Source organism: Amia ocellicauda, chromosome 14 (genome assembly GCF_036373705.1).
Source record: "Amia ocellicauda isolate fAmiCal2 chromosome 14, fAmiCal2.hap1, whole genome shotgun sequence".
Classification (NCBI taxonomy): Eukaryota; Metazoa; Chordata; class Actinopteri; order Amiiformes; family Amiidae; genus Amia; species Amia ocellicauda.
In genome coordinates, this window is record NC_089863.1 from 5,239,772 (window position 1) to 5,257,790 (window position 18,019).

The 18,019-nt window shown below is 50.0% G+C and overlaps 2 protein-coding genes across 2 annotated transcripts; one reads left to right on the forward strand and one right to left on the reverse strand.

Annotated features, from left to right (window-relative positions):
- Positions 1 to 952: 952 nt before the first annotated feature.
- LOC136768408 (uncharacterized) lies at positions 953 to 4,691 on the forward strand. Its single transcript, XM_066722610.1, has 8 exons — positions 953 to 1,094; positions 1,634 to 1,705; positions 2,042 to 2,113; positions 2,604 to 2,725; positions 3,207 to 3,264; positions 3,420 to 3,594; positions 4,117 to 4,314; positions 4,400 to 4,691. The coding sequence occupies exons 1-8, from the start codon at positions 1,080 to 1,082 to the stop codon at positions 4,543 to 4,545; spliced, it is 858 nt and encodes a 285-aa protein (XP_066578707.1). The 5' UTR covers positions 953 to 1,079; the 3' UTR covers positions 4,546 to 4,691.
- A 712-nt stretch (positions 4,692 to 5,403) lies between these two features.
- Positions 5,404 to 11,634, reverse strand: LOC136768411 (low density lipoprotein receptor adapter protein 1). Its single transcript, XM_066722615.1, has 3 exons — positions 11,328 to 11,634; positions 7,405 to 8,103; positions 5,404 to 7,219 (listed from the first exon to the last, which is right to left on the reverse strand). Exons 2-3 carry the CDS (start codon positions 8,084 to 8,086, stop codon positions 7,134 to 7,136), a joined length of 768 nt encoding a protein of 255 aa, XP_066578712.1. The 5' UTR covers positions 8,087 to 8,103; positions 11,328 to 11,634; the 3' UTR covers positions 5,404 to 7,133.
- Positions 11,635 to 18,019: the final 6,385 nt, after the last annotated feature.

Here is an 18,019-nt window from a genome sequence, read left to right on the forward strand (position 1 = left end):
GCAATAAACCGCAAATCACTGCTGCTGCCTCTAGAGGAGACTCAGTCCTGCTCCAGCTGCAGTACCGCACTAAGGGCAACAAAATGTGCAAAATCACAAGGTATTGACTACTTTTGTAACTGAACTACTCATAACTCGATTCATAACCACTGATTGTTTTGTTTTACATATTAAATAGTTACGTTTTTGTTTTTGATATTGACAAAATGTAATTAATTCATAATGCTCTGGTGTACATTGACACCACAGCTAACAAAAAACATAATTAAAATAAGAACCAGTGTACAAATTGTCGGTTGAAAGGTTGTATTAAATACTATGAAATAACTGATAATATATTGAAAGCTCTACAGGATTTTTTACCCAACTGGAATTGCAATGCAATATTATATTAAAAATATGGAGTTATAATGTAATTGCGCTGTATGTAGCCTATAGCATATTAGTATATGCCAATATAGTATATTAGTATACTATACCGAACCTCCGCCTGTGCATTACACACGCTATTCAAATAATTCAGACTAAAGCATTAAATGTTTCGTCTAGATAATGTTGTTGGGTCTCGTTTGGGGAAATACAGTGCAATGGGAAATGCAATTTAGCTTAAGCTGTATATTTGTGTGCCATAAATAAGTCTTTAGTTTAAATTATTAGTTTATAATTAATAAAATCGTTTTTTACTAAGGTGGTGGTGATGATGATGATAATAATAATATATCGGTAATGTAATAAACGTATTTTACAGTGTTCTCATTGTATCTATACACGTTTTTAAATTCTCATTATAACAAGGGATCTGGAGCATTGTATAGGTGTCGCTGCATGAGCTCCAGTGCGTTTATGCTGTACTGTGTAACATGCAGACGCTCCCTTGTGTGAGCAGACGGGCTCAGAGGCAGACGGGCGGGGGGAGGCGGGGACGGGGTGTGCGGGATGCGGGATGCGGGATGCGGGATGCGGCGCAGGAGAGCGCGATTCGGGGGAGAGCACGGCGCACAGAGCGCTGATGCACTGGAGCTCCGGGAGCAGGGTGTAGTCCTGCACTTTCTCTGCGCCGGGTAGGACTGACTGCGGGAATGAGCTCCGCCAATGTAGGTCTTTGATTCCATGTTTATTAAAATAAAATAAAAAAAGAGATATACACAAAAATGATTGTATTGGGATTGCATGGGCTCTGTGCACTAGACTAGAGCATTGGCTGCTTAGCTTGTATTTTTATGGTTACATCTGGATATTAGGGTATTATTTGTAGGCATTAATTAATGAATTAATTGAAGCCGCCGGTGACAGTGTTGCTAAACAGACTCCGCTACGATGGAGGAAATGCATGGGGTTGCCAGGGTAACTAGTGTGGGCGACGCTGGTACACTGCTGGTGGTAATTCATATTATTACTGATAGTGGAAGTGTTGTAGCACACATTTTTATAATACTGCATAATAGCCGATGTAGATGAAACGCTTTAATTGCATTGTTAATTGTGTCTTCGCTGATATTCCTCTCGCTGGTGTAATTGGCTCTGTGAACTGACTGAGCGCATCGCTATTCAATACATCGGAGTATTACGTCATACCCGTCAGAATGCGAGCAGGCTGCGAACTGACGTCACTGTGTGTTTTGCTCTGGGGTAGAAGCGGGAGTGGGAGCAGAAGAGGAGGCTGCAGCAGTTCCTGGGGGACCTGGCCTTGCTCGGCTCCCTGCAGGTCAGTCCTGCCCCCTTTCAGTGTGCCCCTATCCCCTCCACCTCCACCTCCATCGGCCCCCGGCCCCAGACATGGCTGTCACCCAACACAGAGGCAGAGACCGCCCTAGTCGAGCCCCCTGTCAGACAGACTTGCAGATCATGGCTGGGGCCCAAACCTGTGTGCGTTTCCCATTTCCATTGTTGGGCTGTGTGTGGTGATGATATTGTTTAGTTCATAGTGTTATGAAATGTTTAAATTTTGTGACAGTAGTACATCACCCTGTGTGTAAGACTGATTTGAAATAAATGTGTGTGTGTGTGTGTGTGTGTGTGTGTGGTTTTTTTTTCACTGCAGGGCTTTCGCTATTTCCAGCCCTGGCTGCGAGGCAGGGAGGAGCTGCTCCTGACAGTGGTGAATGAGGACCTGGTGGGTGCCCTGTGGACAGTTGACCCGGTGGACAATCGACCCAGTGGACAGTTGATCCAGTGGACTGTTGACCCAGTGTATAGTTGATCCAGTGGACTGTTGGCCCAGTGGATAGTTGACCTTGTGGACAGTAGACCCTGTGGACAGTAGACCCTGTGGACAGTTGACCCAGTGGTCAGTAGACCCAGTGGACAATTGAGGAAATGCATGCACAGCACACACCCACAGCCTACACACACACACAGTATGTCACACACAGCCTACACACACACAAACAATGCACAGTATACACACAGTTTACCCACACACATATCCTACACACACACAACCTATGCATGCACACACATACAGTACACAAACACAGCAGTACATACAAAGAGTGAGTATACACACATGTGAGTGACATATCCCACACACATCGGGCTATGCTGGGTCGGCTCAGGGGTGTACAGTGTCAGTGCAGCGCTGAGTGTGGCCCCTGTCCCCGCAGGGCTGGCGGTCCCCGGGGGTCCCAGGCTCCGAGGCCTCCTCGCTCAGCTCCAGCTCCAGCTCCAGCAGCGAGGGCGCGGAGGGGCAGGCGTGGGGAGAGGAGCAGATGCTGCTGTCCAACAGGTGGACCCCGCCAACATGAACTGCACTACACTGTACTGGACTACACTACACTACACTGCACTGCACTACACTGTACTGGACTACACTACACTACACTACACTGCACTGCACTACACTGTACTGGACTACACTACACTACACTACACTACACTACACTACACTACACTACACTGTACTGGACTGGACTACACTGCACTACACTGTACTGGACTACACTACACTACACTACACTACACTGCACTACACTGTACTACACTGTACTGGACTACACTACACTGTACTGGACTTCAACACACTGTACTGGACTACTCTACACTGTACTGGACTACTCTACACTGTACTGAACACTACTGTACTACACAACAACACACTTCAATACACTTTTATACTCTACACTGCACGGTTCTGGACTCCACTGAACTATGTCTGTTGGTCAGACATGTTCCTGCTCTCAACTCCCTCTCTTCTCTCGTCTCTCCAGGATCAGTGAGGGGTATCTTCTCCCAGCATCCCCCAGTGACCGAGAGATTGCAGTCCCAGTGAGTCAGCGAGCGCACTCTCTCTCTCTCTTTCTCTCACTGTTATCCGGACCAAAATGTGACCCTGATTTGAACACTTAAATCCACTATAATAGCAAACGTAGCGTCCTTCATCAGACTTACACTTTGTAAACAGCGTTAATCTACCTCCACAGGAGATGAGCTGCACACTCTTCCTATTGGCCGGCTACGCCAAGTACGGCCGCCCCTACGCCTGGATCCGGTCCAATCACGAGCGGCTGGTGAGCATCGGCGGCACCGATTCGCTGGTGCGAGACACACCCCTGAAGCTGAGGTCCATCTCCGACTGGACAGCGCAGGGCAACCTGGGTACGGAGTAGAGAGAGAGAGAGAGAGAGAGAGAGAGAGGGATTGAGCGAGAGAAAGGGATTGGGGAGAGAGAGGGGAACAGGAAGAGAGAGAGGGGAAGGGAGGGGGGATAGGGAAAGAGATGGGGAGAGCTCAAGAAAGAGGGAGGGAGAGGGAGGGGGAGGTAGAGGGAAAGATGGAGAGAGGGAGGGGGAGGGAAAGAAAGAGGGATTGAGGGAGAGAGAAGGGCACAGGGAGAGAGAGAGGGAGGGGAAGGGAGAGAGGGGGAGAGAGAAAGAGAGGGGGAAACCACAAGAAAGAGAGGGAGGGAGAAAGAGCAAGAATGAGAGAGGGAGGGGGAGGGATAGAAGAGGGGGGAGATCAAGAAAGAGGAAGGGATAGAGATCAAGAAAGAGGGAGAGGGAGGAAAAGCAAGAAAGGGAGAGAGGAAGAAAGAGGGGGAGGGAGATAGAGCAAGAAAGAGAGAGGGAGGGGGAGAGAGATTTCACCCATTCATCCTCTCTTCCTCCCCCTCTCCCCCAGGGACGAGTGTGTGGGACATCATGAGCGAGCTGGTGGCCCTGTGCACCTCCCCGCCCCCCATCAACCCCTTCTCCGTGGACCTGCGCTTCCTGGGCCGCCTGCCCCTCCCCGAGCGCTTCCTGGTGTCGGGGGCCCTTGTGCACTTCCTGGAGAAGGTCGCCGTGTACGGCAACCCGGAGGAGCCCTACTACAACAAGGGTGAGTGAGTGAGTGAGAGAGGGGGGCGAGAGAGAGAGAGTGTGAGGGTGTGTGTTGTAACAAACTCTTCTCCCTCTCTACAAAGTGGTCGAGGATCTGGACGCTCTCCGCCGGCTCCACGTGCGCGCTCTCTGGGACGTCCAGCGGACTGGGCCCGGCCACCCCAACCGGGAGGAGCCAGAGGACGGAGGAGGAGACGGAGACGGAGCGGACGAGCCCAGGACCTCGTAAACCTCTCCGGGCGGTGCCTTTTTCGACGGGCTCGGCCTTTCGAACCGGGGGAAAGGGGAGGCCGAAACCCGCGACGCGTTGAACGCCCCACTCCCAGGACAATCCCATTCGAACATGCAGAATAAAAAACAACCACACTAACAAGAGATGGACTCGGATTCTTCTGCAGTCTCCTGTGTGTGTGTGTGTGTGTGTGTGTGTGTGTGTGTGTGTGTGTGTGTGTGTGTGTGTGTGTGTGTGTTGCACGGACTTCCAAATTAAACCATTTTTAATTTCCACAACAGACCTTTGCTTTGTAGATGCAGAATTCACTGCCTGTGCCCCGTTCCCACGCAAGGCTTTCGTTTACACCAACACTGATCAGACCAAAAAAAGCAGACAAAAATGTAACTTCTTGGCTCTCTTTGCCATTATGTAACTTTCTTCCCCACAGAGCAGCACATTTGCACTTGGCCTCTTAAAGGGATACATTCTTACCAAAGATGGTTAATCAAGGGCGGTTCTGTATGCAGATCACAAGCACTAACTACTGGCTCCTGATGTTGTGTTGGGAGTTTGTCCATGTCTCCATCTGCTTTGTGCACCCACGTGTACAAGAACATAAGAAAGTTTACAATCGAGAGGGGGCCATTCGCCCCATCGTGCTCGTTTGGTGTTCATTAATATCTAAGTGATCCAAGGATCCTATCCAGTCTGTTTTTAAATGTTCAGCTTCTACCACATCGCTGGGGAGTTTGTTCCAGATTGTGACGCCTCTCACGCCTGTGTGCATGTGTATAAACATTTAAATCCCAATCCACCTCCCTGCTTCTGACCCTTGGACTTGGACTTTAACACAGGGGTACACAGACACCAAGACATCGTTGAAAAAGGCTTTAATACTCCATAAAATATACACAGAAACACGCATATAAAAAATACATCAACATTAAAAAACAAAACAAACTCATCACTATGCATTGCTCTTCCCAAAAGGATAGGAATCGTGAGATTTGCACTTCAGGGTAATAGTTGAAGACGTCTAAATACAATAAATAAAACGAACAGCTTTGATCGACAGATAAAAGCCGAGTCCACGAATCCCCTGCAGTTAGACTCTCCCGCCACCAGAGGGAAAACACTCACAGAGCACCGATCTCTGGCCCGGGAGAGTTAAAGCGGGACAAACACATTAGAGACACGAGACGGGTCCCGTTTGACCAGTGAAAGCCAGGGCCTGGATTCATGAATGGGGATTTAAATCTAGTTTGTCCATCAACTTCAAATGCCCAGATTCACACAAACACACGCTTTCAATGGTTCACATAATAATAATAAGGTATTTAAATTGATGGAGGGTGTAGTGGGTCTCGACAGATCCAGGGCTGCAGTAAGGGGTTATCCTGTTGCACGTCTATGGCACGTATTATTGGAGGACACCGACCATGAGAAGGGAACCGAAAAACCCAGGCGGACGTTAAACTACTTTGTCACGCATCAATAAATACAAATCTTACTGCACTGACTGGCTCCTGTGAGAAAAACACTTATCAGTTACATTCTTTTACACGCTCAAAAAGCGGAAAAAGGTGCATTGCATCGCTGCTTTGGATTCCTGCCCCAGGGCTGGAAAACACGCTTTGCTCTCAATGTTACGCACAAGGGGGTGTCGGGCAGCAGGATCCAGCACAGCCTGCAGCAGACCGTGGGGTTTGGCCTCCAGCCGTGGGGGTCTCGCCAGGCGCTGGGGCGGGTGACGGCTAAGCAAAGCCGCTACAGTGGAGCGGTGTGTGAGTGGGGATTAAAAATAAATAAATACAAAAACTCCAAAACAAAAGGAGACAAGCTTCTGTGGAATGCGTCTCTGAAACTGGAACGCCCGGTCATTCCACACCGGTATTGTAACGCACTGTGGGCGGGAGACAGTCGGGTTACACAACAACACGATCCGTCTCGGCGTGTCTGTCCTCGGTCACACCGGCCGGGTTCAAAATTAAACATTAAAAAGACACCGCCCCCTTCACTATTCGCCAGAGCGAGGAGTTTGTTTTTGCGCCCTTTGACCCCCCAGTCGACAGCAGTTCAAACGGCTCGGTGACTGAAATCTTTCTGTCCATGAAGCAGCCCTGGTCCCGCAGAGACAGTAAAGTCCAGTATAGTACAGTACAGCAAGGGGGGGGTGTAGAGTTCTGTGAATTTCTGGTCCAGCCCCCCACCTTTGGCACATGCATGTCCACTACTCTCCATTAAAACACAGATAAAGCTGCTCCGGCTTCAGATTCATATACCCCCTCAAAATAATAAAGCATCATAAAAATACATTAAGTCTTTAAAAATAAAGTGTCCAGCACAGTCTCAGCTCTGGCAATGTGGAGAGCCGCAGCACAGTCTTACAGTCTGGGGTGAAGGCTGGGGGCAGATGGCGTCTTTCTGCCCCCACCGCAGTTTTATACCCAAGCAATCTTGTCAGGCAGTTGTTCAATGTCAAAGTCCCCCTCTACTCCCCAACCACTCCCTCCCTCCGTCTCTGTCCATCCGTCTCTCTTCATGTGGTCACACTGAGGTCAGTCCTGGCCCGTCCAGCGTCCAGTCTCGGGAGGGAGGCGGTCTCAGACCCAAGAGCGGCGGTCCCCCGCGGTCAGTCTCCTAGACATGGTCTTCAGGGGGCTGTGGGTCGTCCTCTTCTTCCAGCGGACTGGAGTCAAGACAGAGAGGAGGGAATGAGACACGAGACACGAGACACGAGACACGAGACACGAGACACGAGACACGAGACACGAGACACGAGACACGAGACACGAGACACGAGACACGAGACACGAGACACGAGACACGAGACACAGATCTGGGGTCCTTTTTATACCCTTTTTCCTCGCTCACCTTTGCCGAAGTTTGCCGGCAGCGTGACCGAGCTCCTCGGCTCGGGGGGCGGACACCCGGGACAGCCCTCTCCCTCCAGCTCTTCTCCCGGGGCGGTGGTGGGTGGGGCCGGCGGCTGCTGCAGATCGCACAGCGCCCTCTGGAAGGAGCGCGCCAGGCAGGCGGTCATCTCCCGCGCCCGCTCCGCCCGGCTGCACCAGAACACGCGGCACTGCAGCTGCTGCGCCCGCTGCTTGCAGATGTACAGGAAGACATTGGGGTGGGCCGAGTCGGCGGCGCAGTAGGCGATGTCCTGCAGGTAGGTCTTGGTGAGCTGGCGGCCCGTGGCGATCTCCTTGACCTCCACATAGCGCGGCCGCACCACCAGCGCGTGGTCCTTGCCCAGCTTGCGCGGCGGCGCCCCCTCCAGCAGCCGCCCGATGGCCGCCTCGGCCTGCTCGGGCTCCAGGGAGTAGATCTTCTCCGTGCCCAGGTAGTGCACTTTGAACAGGGGGTCCCCGTGGGACAGGCTCTCGGTGCGGTCGCGGCTGAACTTGCGGCGCAGCGCGGCCGGGGAGTCGCGCAGGGTGCGCATCAGCTGGAGGGGGCCCAGCGCCATGGGGCGGGGGGCAAAGGGTCTGCCGTGCGAGGGGGCGCAAGTCTCCGCCTGCGGGGGGTGCAGCTCCGTCGGCTGGTGTCTCATTCACGGGGTCCGCACGGCTGGAACGAGGAGGAGAGGCACGTGTGAATAAAGACAGATTCAAATACAATAAAAGTAAAAACACATGTTCAACCTTCAAGTTGAGTCAAGGAACGTCTACCAGGTTGAGCCGTACCGAGAGCACGTTGTTCTATCTGTTCTCCAGCTCAGCTCAGTAGGACACTCAAGGGTGGAGCATTAACCATCCCACCACCACGACGGCTCCCTGGACACTGACTCAGCCGACCCCCGGTGTCCTATTAATGCGTCAGGTTTTGTTTAGGTTTTTTCCCCCCTCAAAAGACGGTGGAGAGACAAAACAATAAATAACCCGACCTCAGCCCAGAGTTCACCCAGCTACACCAGCCTGCCTCCCCGTCAACGACTGCCTGGAGCTCCAGCGCCACATTTACCGCCACCTGGCCGGAAAGTCTTTGTGTGGCGGCGGGCGACGTCAGCACGATTTCACAGAACCGGGCCAGCGAGCTCCAGCAGTTGCAAACTATACAAAACAGATGCGCCAGATACAGTCTGAGCTTCCCACACGAGGCAGCATTTCCAGTCTGTAACCCCCCCCCCAGTGTGTAGACTGCGGAAGACACACCTTTTTATCGTCCGTGTTTGGCAGGAAGTGCCTTTAGCGGCGGTTTGCCCTTTGTTTTCTACCTCTGGTAGGCAGAGCCATTATTATTCAATCTGCTCCCTCTCTCTCACAATGGTCTGCGGCATTTCAAGTATTTTCTGAGGCATTGTGTAAGGAAGGAAACGTGCCGGCTAAAATAAGAACGGCTTAAAAGTTTTTCACAGTAGAGGGAGAGAGAGACACACAGGAGAAAATGTGCTCCTGGCAAAGCAACAGAGCTCAACATCTGGTCTTGTAACATTTTTGAGGGGGTTGACGTCAGTTCAAGCGGAATTTGCAACTGCAAGACGGTTCACTGCAGTGCAAACGGGACGACACACTCGCGCCGAACTGAGCTAAATTGGCCCGATTGAAACGTCTGGACGTTGGCGCACACAAAGCACACGCACACAGTCTATTGACCCCAGGATACACAAGCGTTTCAGCAACACAGGGACAGGTTTGTACAATTGTGCTTGTGCTGGGACGGGATTGAGGGTCCCCAGGACTGGAGATGGGGGGGCAACGGAATAAGTCAACTATATTAGGTTCAGTGGCACCAGATTTTCAACCTTATTTTTTTTATTGATATTAAGGACACCTCACTTCAGTCAATACACTAGTGAATGAGGGCGAGTTGTCCTTGGGATTGTGGTGTGACAGAGCAAGGAGGAGGGGAGACCAGGCTGGTCGAAAAGAGGCGCCCGAAGGTCCGAAGCCAAGAACACCCAATGTGCTTCAAGCAGCAGGTGTCCAGCACCATCATCATAGCAGCAAAAACATTAACAATAACAATAGGAACAACAGGGCTTTCCCTCGCCGTTAAGGACACGAGCTCACCGACGCCCGCTGCCATTCTCGGCCACAGAGCCGTTCTAACAGGTGGCCAAACGAGGGTGCATCGTTAGCACCTTGTGACTCAATTGTGCCCTGGCACCAGCTGTGGGGGGCTTCACTCCAGTCTCCTATTGGGAATTTCATCCGCCTGCTATTGTGATGCAAAGCCGCACTGGGCGAAGGTGTGATCTCGGTGAAACTGCTTCAGACCGGGCTGGATGGGTTTGGATTTGTGAGGTCAAAGCGCTAGGGTTTGGGGAGGCAGCTTGAACAACCTGAAATGGACCGCCAAAAGAAGTACACCAAATATTGGAAAGTGGAGTTCCTTTGTTTCATCGTTGCAGCTGGCAGTCCATCTGGAAATGACTATGACATCACAGAGTGGGCAGGCATTGATGTGCAGCTCCTAACTGTAAATAAGGGACCAATACGGGCTCTGTACAGCAGCAGGGGTCAACAGAGTGGACAATGTCCGTCTCCTTCCCCTCCGTACAGCAGCGAGGGTCAATGGAAGTCTCCCATGCATGACACTGACCTTACAACAGACAATGCGGCACAACGACTGCGGTTCAGTCCCCGCAGCAGTGGGACATTTACACAAGAAAGATGTCACCCAAAAGCATAATCCTCTGACACATCATCAGGAGTGAAGTTTCACATACACTATTTCAAGCGCTTCGATGTCGTCATAAACCTCATTGTCGATTTCAGATCCACTTTTTAATTATTGTTCCTGTCCCGTCTCGCTGCTGGCCTGCGAAAAGTCCCGTTTGCCATCACAGGGTCAGATAAACGTCACCTGCCGTTGCACGTAGAGCCCACAAGGTGGCAGGGCTTTAAGAAAAATAAAGTGCATTATCATAACCACAGAGATGGAATTGTGGCCGAGTCTGTGCCAGGGACGTGGAGGACAGACTAGGGCAAGTTATTTTAAGACGTACAGTTCCGGGCAGATCTGTTCTGAAAAGCGTCGAAATCTCAGCACTTTTTTAATTTCCTGCGAGTGAGCGTGCATGGAGAAGTACGAGAGGTCACGGCCCAGGTGTCTGGTGGCTCCATCCATGGTGAGGAGACTGACCAGACATTCTCTTGCAGCGAGCGTGATCTCAAACCGCTTTACAACCAGCCCCGGTGCAACTGTGAAGGCGGCATGAGGAACAATCGATTTGCCGCTGGGCTTCACCAGCTTCAAGACCAGTTTATGCCTGTTTTGTAGTGAGAGGAGAAGTCAGTGAGAACAGATAACGCTTCTCCGATTTCATTTCATATCAAAAGCGCATCCAATTTTACCGGCAATACACGTCACAGCTGCAATTGGAGACGGCCGTTTGCAAATAAAGTGGAGCTGCGATTTTCCAGATTATAAACACTTGCCGTTAGCATTTTGAGGATGTGTATCAATATAAAAGCGAAAACGCATGCACGTACACACACGCAAGTTACGTTTGAAGAATGTTATACAATTGTTTAAAAAGCGGAAGATAAGCCGTGTCCAGGTGCAGGATGTCACATTATACCTGCCGCCGTCTCAGATGCTCAGATAAAGACGAACATTTATTATGACATTCGTGCATTTCTGAGAAAACACGCGTTTCCAAGGCCGACTTCCAATGGTTACAATATATCTCATTGTTATTACACACAATAGCCTATTTATACAGCGGCCGGGTCGCTGTGCACAGAAGCACCCGAACACCCAGCTCAACAACTCGGTCAGAATCAATGCTGAAACACAGAGCACAGCGAATGCATTTCGTTTCAAAGTCATTTTAAACGACCCCTTACCTCGGCGGTCAGTCTCAGAGCACTCGGTCCCGCGTCCGTGTCCGCTTTGAAACGCAGACACCCTCCAAAAAATACTAGAATTTAATGCATCCAAAACCCCGACGGGAAGAGCGACGGCAAGGGCACGCAGATCCTGGCGGTGGGAGAGCAATGCTGAGCAGCGGGCAGTCGGTGGCTCCGGCTCCGGCACAGGGTGGGCTGCTTCTCGGCGTCTGGGGGGTTTAGCCGCTGTCCCCGGCGCATGTGTCTGTCTGGCTGCGTGTTTGCGCACTGAGGCGCCGGCCGCGCTGCACGCTTTTTGTTGGTGCGCGCACCCGGAAAAGAGAGAGAGAGAGAGAGAGAGAGAGAGAGAGAGTGCGCGCGCCCGTTGCCCCCCCCCCTGGGCCACGGGGTCCCGAGGAGGGCTCGCGCAGATCGGTATCAGGTGCGCGGGAGCCTCGAGGGCCCGCCTGTCAATCAAGCCCAACGGGAAGAGCGCATCTACCGGGCGTAGGACCCTCTGGACTATTTTGCTGTGCTCAGCCAAACCAGATCGCGCAGGCCGTGGTGGGACACGTAGTAGAACGACAATCGCGTTTGACTCCTGCAAAGTGGGTAAAAATGTGAGCCGAGCACAAGGAAGCATCCCATTTGGCCCAACCATCCATCCATTTGTGAAACCACTTACCCTGGTGAGGGGTGCGGGGAAGCTGGAGCTGATCCCGGCAGGCATAGGGCGCTAGGCAGGAATACACCCAGGACAGGACACACACAGGGCAATTTAGCGTGGCCAATCAACCTAACCTGCATGGCTTTGGAAGGTGGGAGGACTGCACAGAGAAAACCCACGCGGACATGGGGAGAACATGCAAACTCCACACAGAGCCAGGACTTGAATCTGGGAGCCCTGGAGCTGTGAGGCAGCACCACCGTGCCACCCTATATCGCACAACCGGTGGGGAATAATATAGCTGCTGTGCGTCGCGTGGGAGTTCAAAGAGTCCCCGTTAGTTTGTAAACAGAACAGCAGCATTCAAAAAGGGGATTGAGGTGTTCTTGTGCTCCAGCACGACACAAGTGTTTTTGCACTCTAGGGCATGATCACAGTGTTCTGAAATGCACGGCACACATTTACAGTCAATAAACGCGCATCCGTGTGGAAGCTGCCCTGGGTGTCCGGGTCATGGACAGTGCAGCAGCGCAGGTTGGACACGAGGGACTGTTTCCCGGCATCTCCAGACCTTCACACCGGCCTGTTCTAGCCACAGAAGCGGCTTTGGCCCCCGATTCCCACTCTAAGCCCCTGTTCCAAAAGGGAGAGGGAAAGAACAAATCGCACGTCACAGAGCGTGTACATTTCCATATAAAGATGTATGTGTAACAGACTTTTTTTTATGTGTCCTTCATCATTGGGGGGCAGAGTGCTACATACACAGCCCTTGTTCCCCCAAAACACCACATCCCATTCAGGCTGCCCTCTCTCTCCCCCTGCCTGCCCCTGTGGGTGTTTATGTCCGAGTGCCCGCCGAGGCTCCCAGTTCACCGTTATCAGATGGATATCACTAACCGCCCGGCGCAGCCTGTGGGAAAGGGACTGGTGGGTATTTATAGCGCTAATAGTCAGGGTGATTCTGCTCACGATGTCATATGAAAGAGATTACAATAAACGGTTGCATGTGTGTGTGTGTGTGTGTGTGTGTGTGTGTGTGTGTGTGTGTGAGGAACTGAGACCCGCTTTCTGTAACGGACATGTTTTCTTTGGGTTGGAACCAAACTGAGGCGGTCTGGCCGCCTGGCTGGCTGAGCTCCCTCTCCTGAGACATGGTGGCACTGGTGGTCATGACTACATTGCTTGGCAAACGCCTCCCCTCCGCCTGTTGCCAGCCAGACTGCGCGGAGAACTTCCCAGGGGGCTTCCAGGGACCTGTTAACTCTCTGAAGACCATGGCAGTCCTCTGAGGGATTGACCGAGCCGGGGAAGCAGCCAAACGGAGTTAGGCTGATCTGGATGCAGGATTTTGACTGCGGTGTTGCCGGTTTTGACTTCACGACCACACAATCTTTCTTCTTCTACTTCTTCTCATAGATGGGACGATTTGAGAGAAAGTTGCTGTCCCACAGTTACACAGCAGCTGAGAGAAAGTCAAGTCACGCCGATTCATGATTGTTGTTATACAACTGTTTTATTTTGTCTCTCTCTTCGTTCTGGCCCACGAAGAATCCGGTGCTTCGGCATTCCTCGCATCCCAAACCAGATAGCTTGGGCCCCGGCTGGCCTGAGCCTGTTTTGGGAAGTGGGGGAAGGAGCGACAGATCTGTGTGGCTGGGACGTCTTGTGCTGTGCCGGGAGGTCACTTCCTGGGACGGAGGGGCGTGGGCAACCTCTGTAATTTATACGTGCACAACGTGGACAACAGAGACACAACACAGGCTGTCCCCAGTCAAACCACAGCGTGACCTCGGCACACAACATGGCAAACACACCAACCCGAGAAAGAAAGCGACGTGACAATGATGCTGTCTGTTTTTCTTTCCGGGCAGGTGTCCTTGCCCAGGGCAGCCCAACTGCCACCAGTCTTCCCAAGCGTTAGAAGACACAGTGTGACAATCGGCTCAAGGCCAAGCAGTACGAGCTACAACAAGTACACAACACGGTGTTGAGTTTCATCCCCGCAGTGTTCGGAGGCGGAGAGCGGCTGAAATGTAACAAGATATCCTGTCCCCTTCTCTCTCTCTCTCTCTCTCTCTCTCTGCGTGTTTATTATAGTAATGCAGTGGTGGGAATTAATGGTGTGTTCTTTATGGGTGTGGTTGGTTTTACTGGTGTTTGACTGGTGCTGTTGATGGTTTTATGGCTTGGTCATATATCGGTATTTATGAATCAATGTATTTTTATGTTATTTTTGGATGCTTCTTTTTTGTATTTGTTATTCTTAATCTCTGTAGTTTTTCTAGGCATTATTATTTTGTGTTTATTTATTGATTGATTTATTGGCCGCTGACTGGTCTTTATTCATTGCTGCCTATTTGCACTGTAAACTTTTGTATTTTATTTTGGTGTATTGCTTGAAAAAGTTCAAATTAAGAGAATTGCAAGTCTCTCACTCTGCCTCTCTCTCTCTCTCTCTCTCTCTTTCCCTCTTTCTCTCCCCCCGCCCCAACATTCTTCCCTCATGAGAAAATGGGTGACTACTCAGAGTTACGTCCCAAAAAAGAAAAGAAAAAAAGAAAAAGAGAGCTGCAATATATTCTCTCTCTCTCTCTCTCTCTCTCTCTCTCTCCCTAAGCCTAATTATTTAAACTGAGAAGGAGGCACTTTTCAGATTGTATTTTTTCCTCTTTCTCGTCCACAGCGTCTGTGCAGCGCTGTCTGTGTCCTCTGTGCAAAAAGGCACCTTGAGCCGGATACTCAGACACTGGCTTTGTTTGTCACCCACAACAGACACACTAACTCACGGGGAAACACACACGGACACACTCAGATACGTGCAGACATACAGGCACACACAGGGACACACACAGACTAATACGGACACATACAGCAACAAATGGACCCCTAAAGATACATACACTTGAATACTTACACACACACACATTTTCACCATAGAATCATTGCCATTTTAATGTGCCCGGGGACAGGGACAAGGACAGGGAATGGGGACGGGCGAGGGGTCAACACTCAGCTGGGGGGCTGCTGTTTCAAATCAGTTTCCCAGGGTGCTTTGCAGAGGCAGTTACACGGTTAATAAATAAAGTACTTTTGGAAAAGGTAGATAAATGTGCCCAATAAGGGGCACTACGCACTATGACCACATCAGGAATGTGCGGCTGAGAAAGGGCAGGCCCTCTCCCACACAAAGCCTCCCTGCTCCCGCACACAGTGTCTGCCTCCCAGGACACTCTGCTACCCGGCTGGACTCCATGGGGAGTAAGAAAAAAAAACAGTAAACATGTTTTGTCAGTGTACTGCAGCTCCAGGTTGAACACACACACATGTCCCTGTTCGCAGGTATGTTTACCTGCCGTTTGTACGCCTCAGAGGAATTCCACAATGTCATCACCACCAGATCAGACCAGCTTTTCTGGGCAACACAAACACACAATCTCTGGCAGATTCTCCTCCAAGGCACCAAAAAAGGAGTTGCGCGACAGGGATTTAAATTACACTCAGCGTGCTTTACTGAAGGGTATGGGCCAAAGGGCGATGGAGGGCGTTGTTAGTTGTTAAACTGTCAACGTGCTTTGGATCTGATATGACAATAAGGTAGAATATAAACATGCATACATTCATTCTTTCATAGGTGCATGTGTGTTGTGTTCAGTCACATCGCTCTTTCCCCTCTGTCTCTCTTTTAAATAAGTCGTTTTCAAAAACAACCCCTCGTTCAGTTTGTATTGCTGTTGTTTTTCTATATGTTTTCCAAATAGGGGTCAGGCCGAGGCCCCGCCCCGCTGACAGGGGCCCCTATCGCAGTGTGGCTCCTCGGGCCCCCACCGCAGGCTGTTCAGACCTCCAGCCCCAACCCCCTCCGGCACCTGAACCTGCCTTTCCGGCGGGGTGTGTTGAATTTATTATGAATATCTGAGTTAAAAATGTTTCAGGCATGCATTATTATTATTATTAATGCATAATAATAATAATAATAATAATAATAATAATAATAATAATAATAATAATAATAATAATAATGCTTTTTGAGTTCAGCCCTGTCTCGCACTGAACTGTTCGAGGGCCAGGTTTTGCTGCCGGCATGTGCGGGGTCATTAGGGTGTGTTTGAAAGCTTTTTAAGCCTGATTAATGATTTTGCTTAAGTCGCCTATTGTCTTCTCCTTGATTTATGTTTTTGTCACATGTATAACGAACCACCCAAGAAAGAAAGAAATAAAGGCAGGAATACACGTTTGCCAGACACCCATAGGAGAGTGTGCATGTGCCTAAGTGGAAACGTGAACTGTATCCGTCTCTATTGCATTGTTAAATTCAAAGTGTATTGTTCAATTCAAATCATCATTATCATCGTGAATAATGAATAACAAATGAATAATTATTAACACGTGTCTTTAGGTGAGGCGCCTTTGACATTCAGATGACTCAAAAAACGGCCATATCGGTTTATAGGCCAATAAAACAATTAACTAAAGTCCTTGGCGCTACGTCACTTTTCACTATTATGACGTCTCCATATTCGTTGGCATGATTCGCAGCTGGGGGGCGAGAGGAGGCCCGTGTTTGTGCAGGGACAACACCATGTGTCTTTTGAACCCAGACTTGTGTTGAAAAGACACATGAAAGTGTTTAATTGAACACATTAGAGAGCGCAGATGTAGGAGGTGCCAAATATTCACACGGGGAGGGTTAGCTGACTGTGGTTTTACATAATGACCTAATACAACGATAATAACACACACACACACACACTTGGGAGCCAGTTCTTCACACTACAGGCTGGTGGAGGTGCACTGTGCACAGCCTGTCCAATCCCCCGGTGCCTGACGTCCAGCGCACATCTTCGCCCTTCGGACAGTCCCGGCTGCCCACGCGTGTCTGGGGGGGATGGTGTGGGGGGTTGGTGTGTGATCTCGTTTCGTTTTCTTCTTTTGGACATTGTACTTTGGACACGGTGACGTAGCCCGCAATGCCAAATAAGGCCACAGCCGATCTATCGCGGCTGCGGATGACTGTCTGCGCCGGGGGGGGACCGTTATATAAAAATAATGATTTCGGGGAGTTGCGTCACCCCGGCTGAGTAATTTCCTGCAGATCTGGGGTAGTTGAGGCGATCGCTGCGGTTTCCTATGCTGGTTGAGGGGGGAGAGCGTTTATTTCTTCCTGCCTTCCAGCGCACAGCACCGTGCATTGTGCCAGAGCCAGACCGCGTCCTGCAGAGATGCGCCAGCATTTATTTATTAGGCTATGTTTCCTACCCGTTAATACAATTCATATTGGTAGTACACTGTAAAATAGTGCTGAAATACCTAGTACGATCATTATTTCTACTACTACTGCTACAACCACAACAAAAACACAATAATAATAATAATAATAATAATAATAATAATAATAATAATAATAATAGACTAATTGTCTTGAGCGACTGCCAATCACCGGCCTGGAGTGAAACTCTTTGAACCCCACCGCATACACCAGACAATATCTGTCCTGGGATTTCCAGGTTTACTATTTAATAGTGATTATTCTTTAATTGACAATTGTCCCAAAACACACACACACACACACACACACAGCCTCCCTGTCTCTCACACACATATACAAATACACACACTCTCTTTCCCAGCTGTCTCACACGCAGATACACACACTCTACACTTTCTGATCCTGTGTGAGTTAACGAGATGTCTCAATATGAGCCATTGCCTCGGGAATACGAGTCTGTTTCCTGTCTGTTTCGTATCTATTCTTATGTGGCGTCTAATAATAACCGATTGGTAAAAAAAAAAAATCGGCATTACGATTACATTACTGGCGACACAGGGGCTTTAAATACTCTTTCAATTAATCAATTAAACATCGGACTGCACGGGGACTGGAGCGGGAGAACACAAATTAAAACGTGCAAATGTGATTAGGTGTATTTAATCAAAGTGAAAAACGTACAGTGGACTGAGACAGGTAAAAACTGTACAAAACCATTCACAAGCAATGGCTGGAAACCAGAATACACCAGAATACACAGAGGGGCTATATATATAT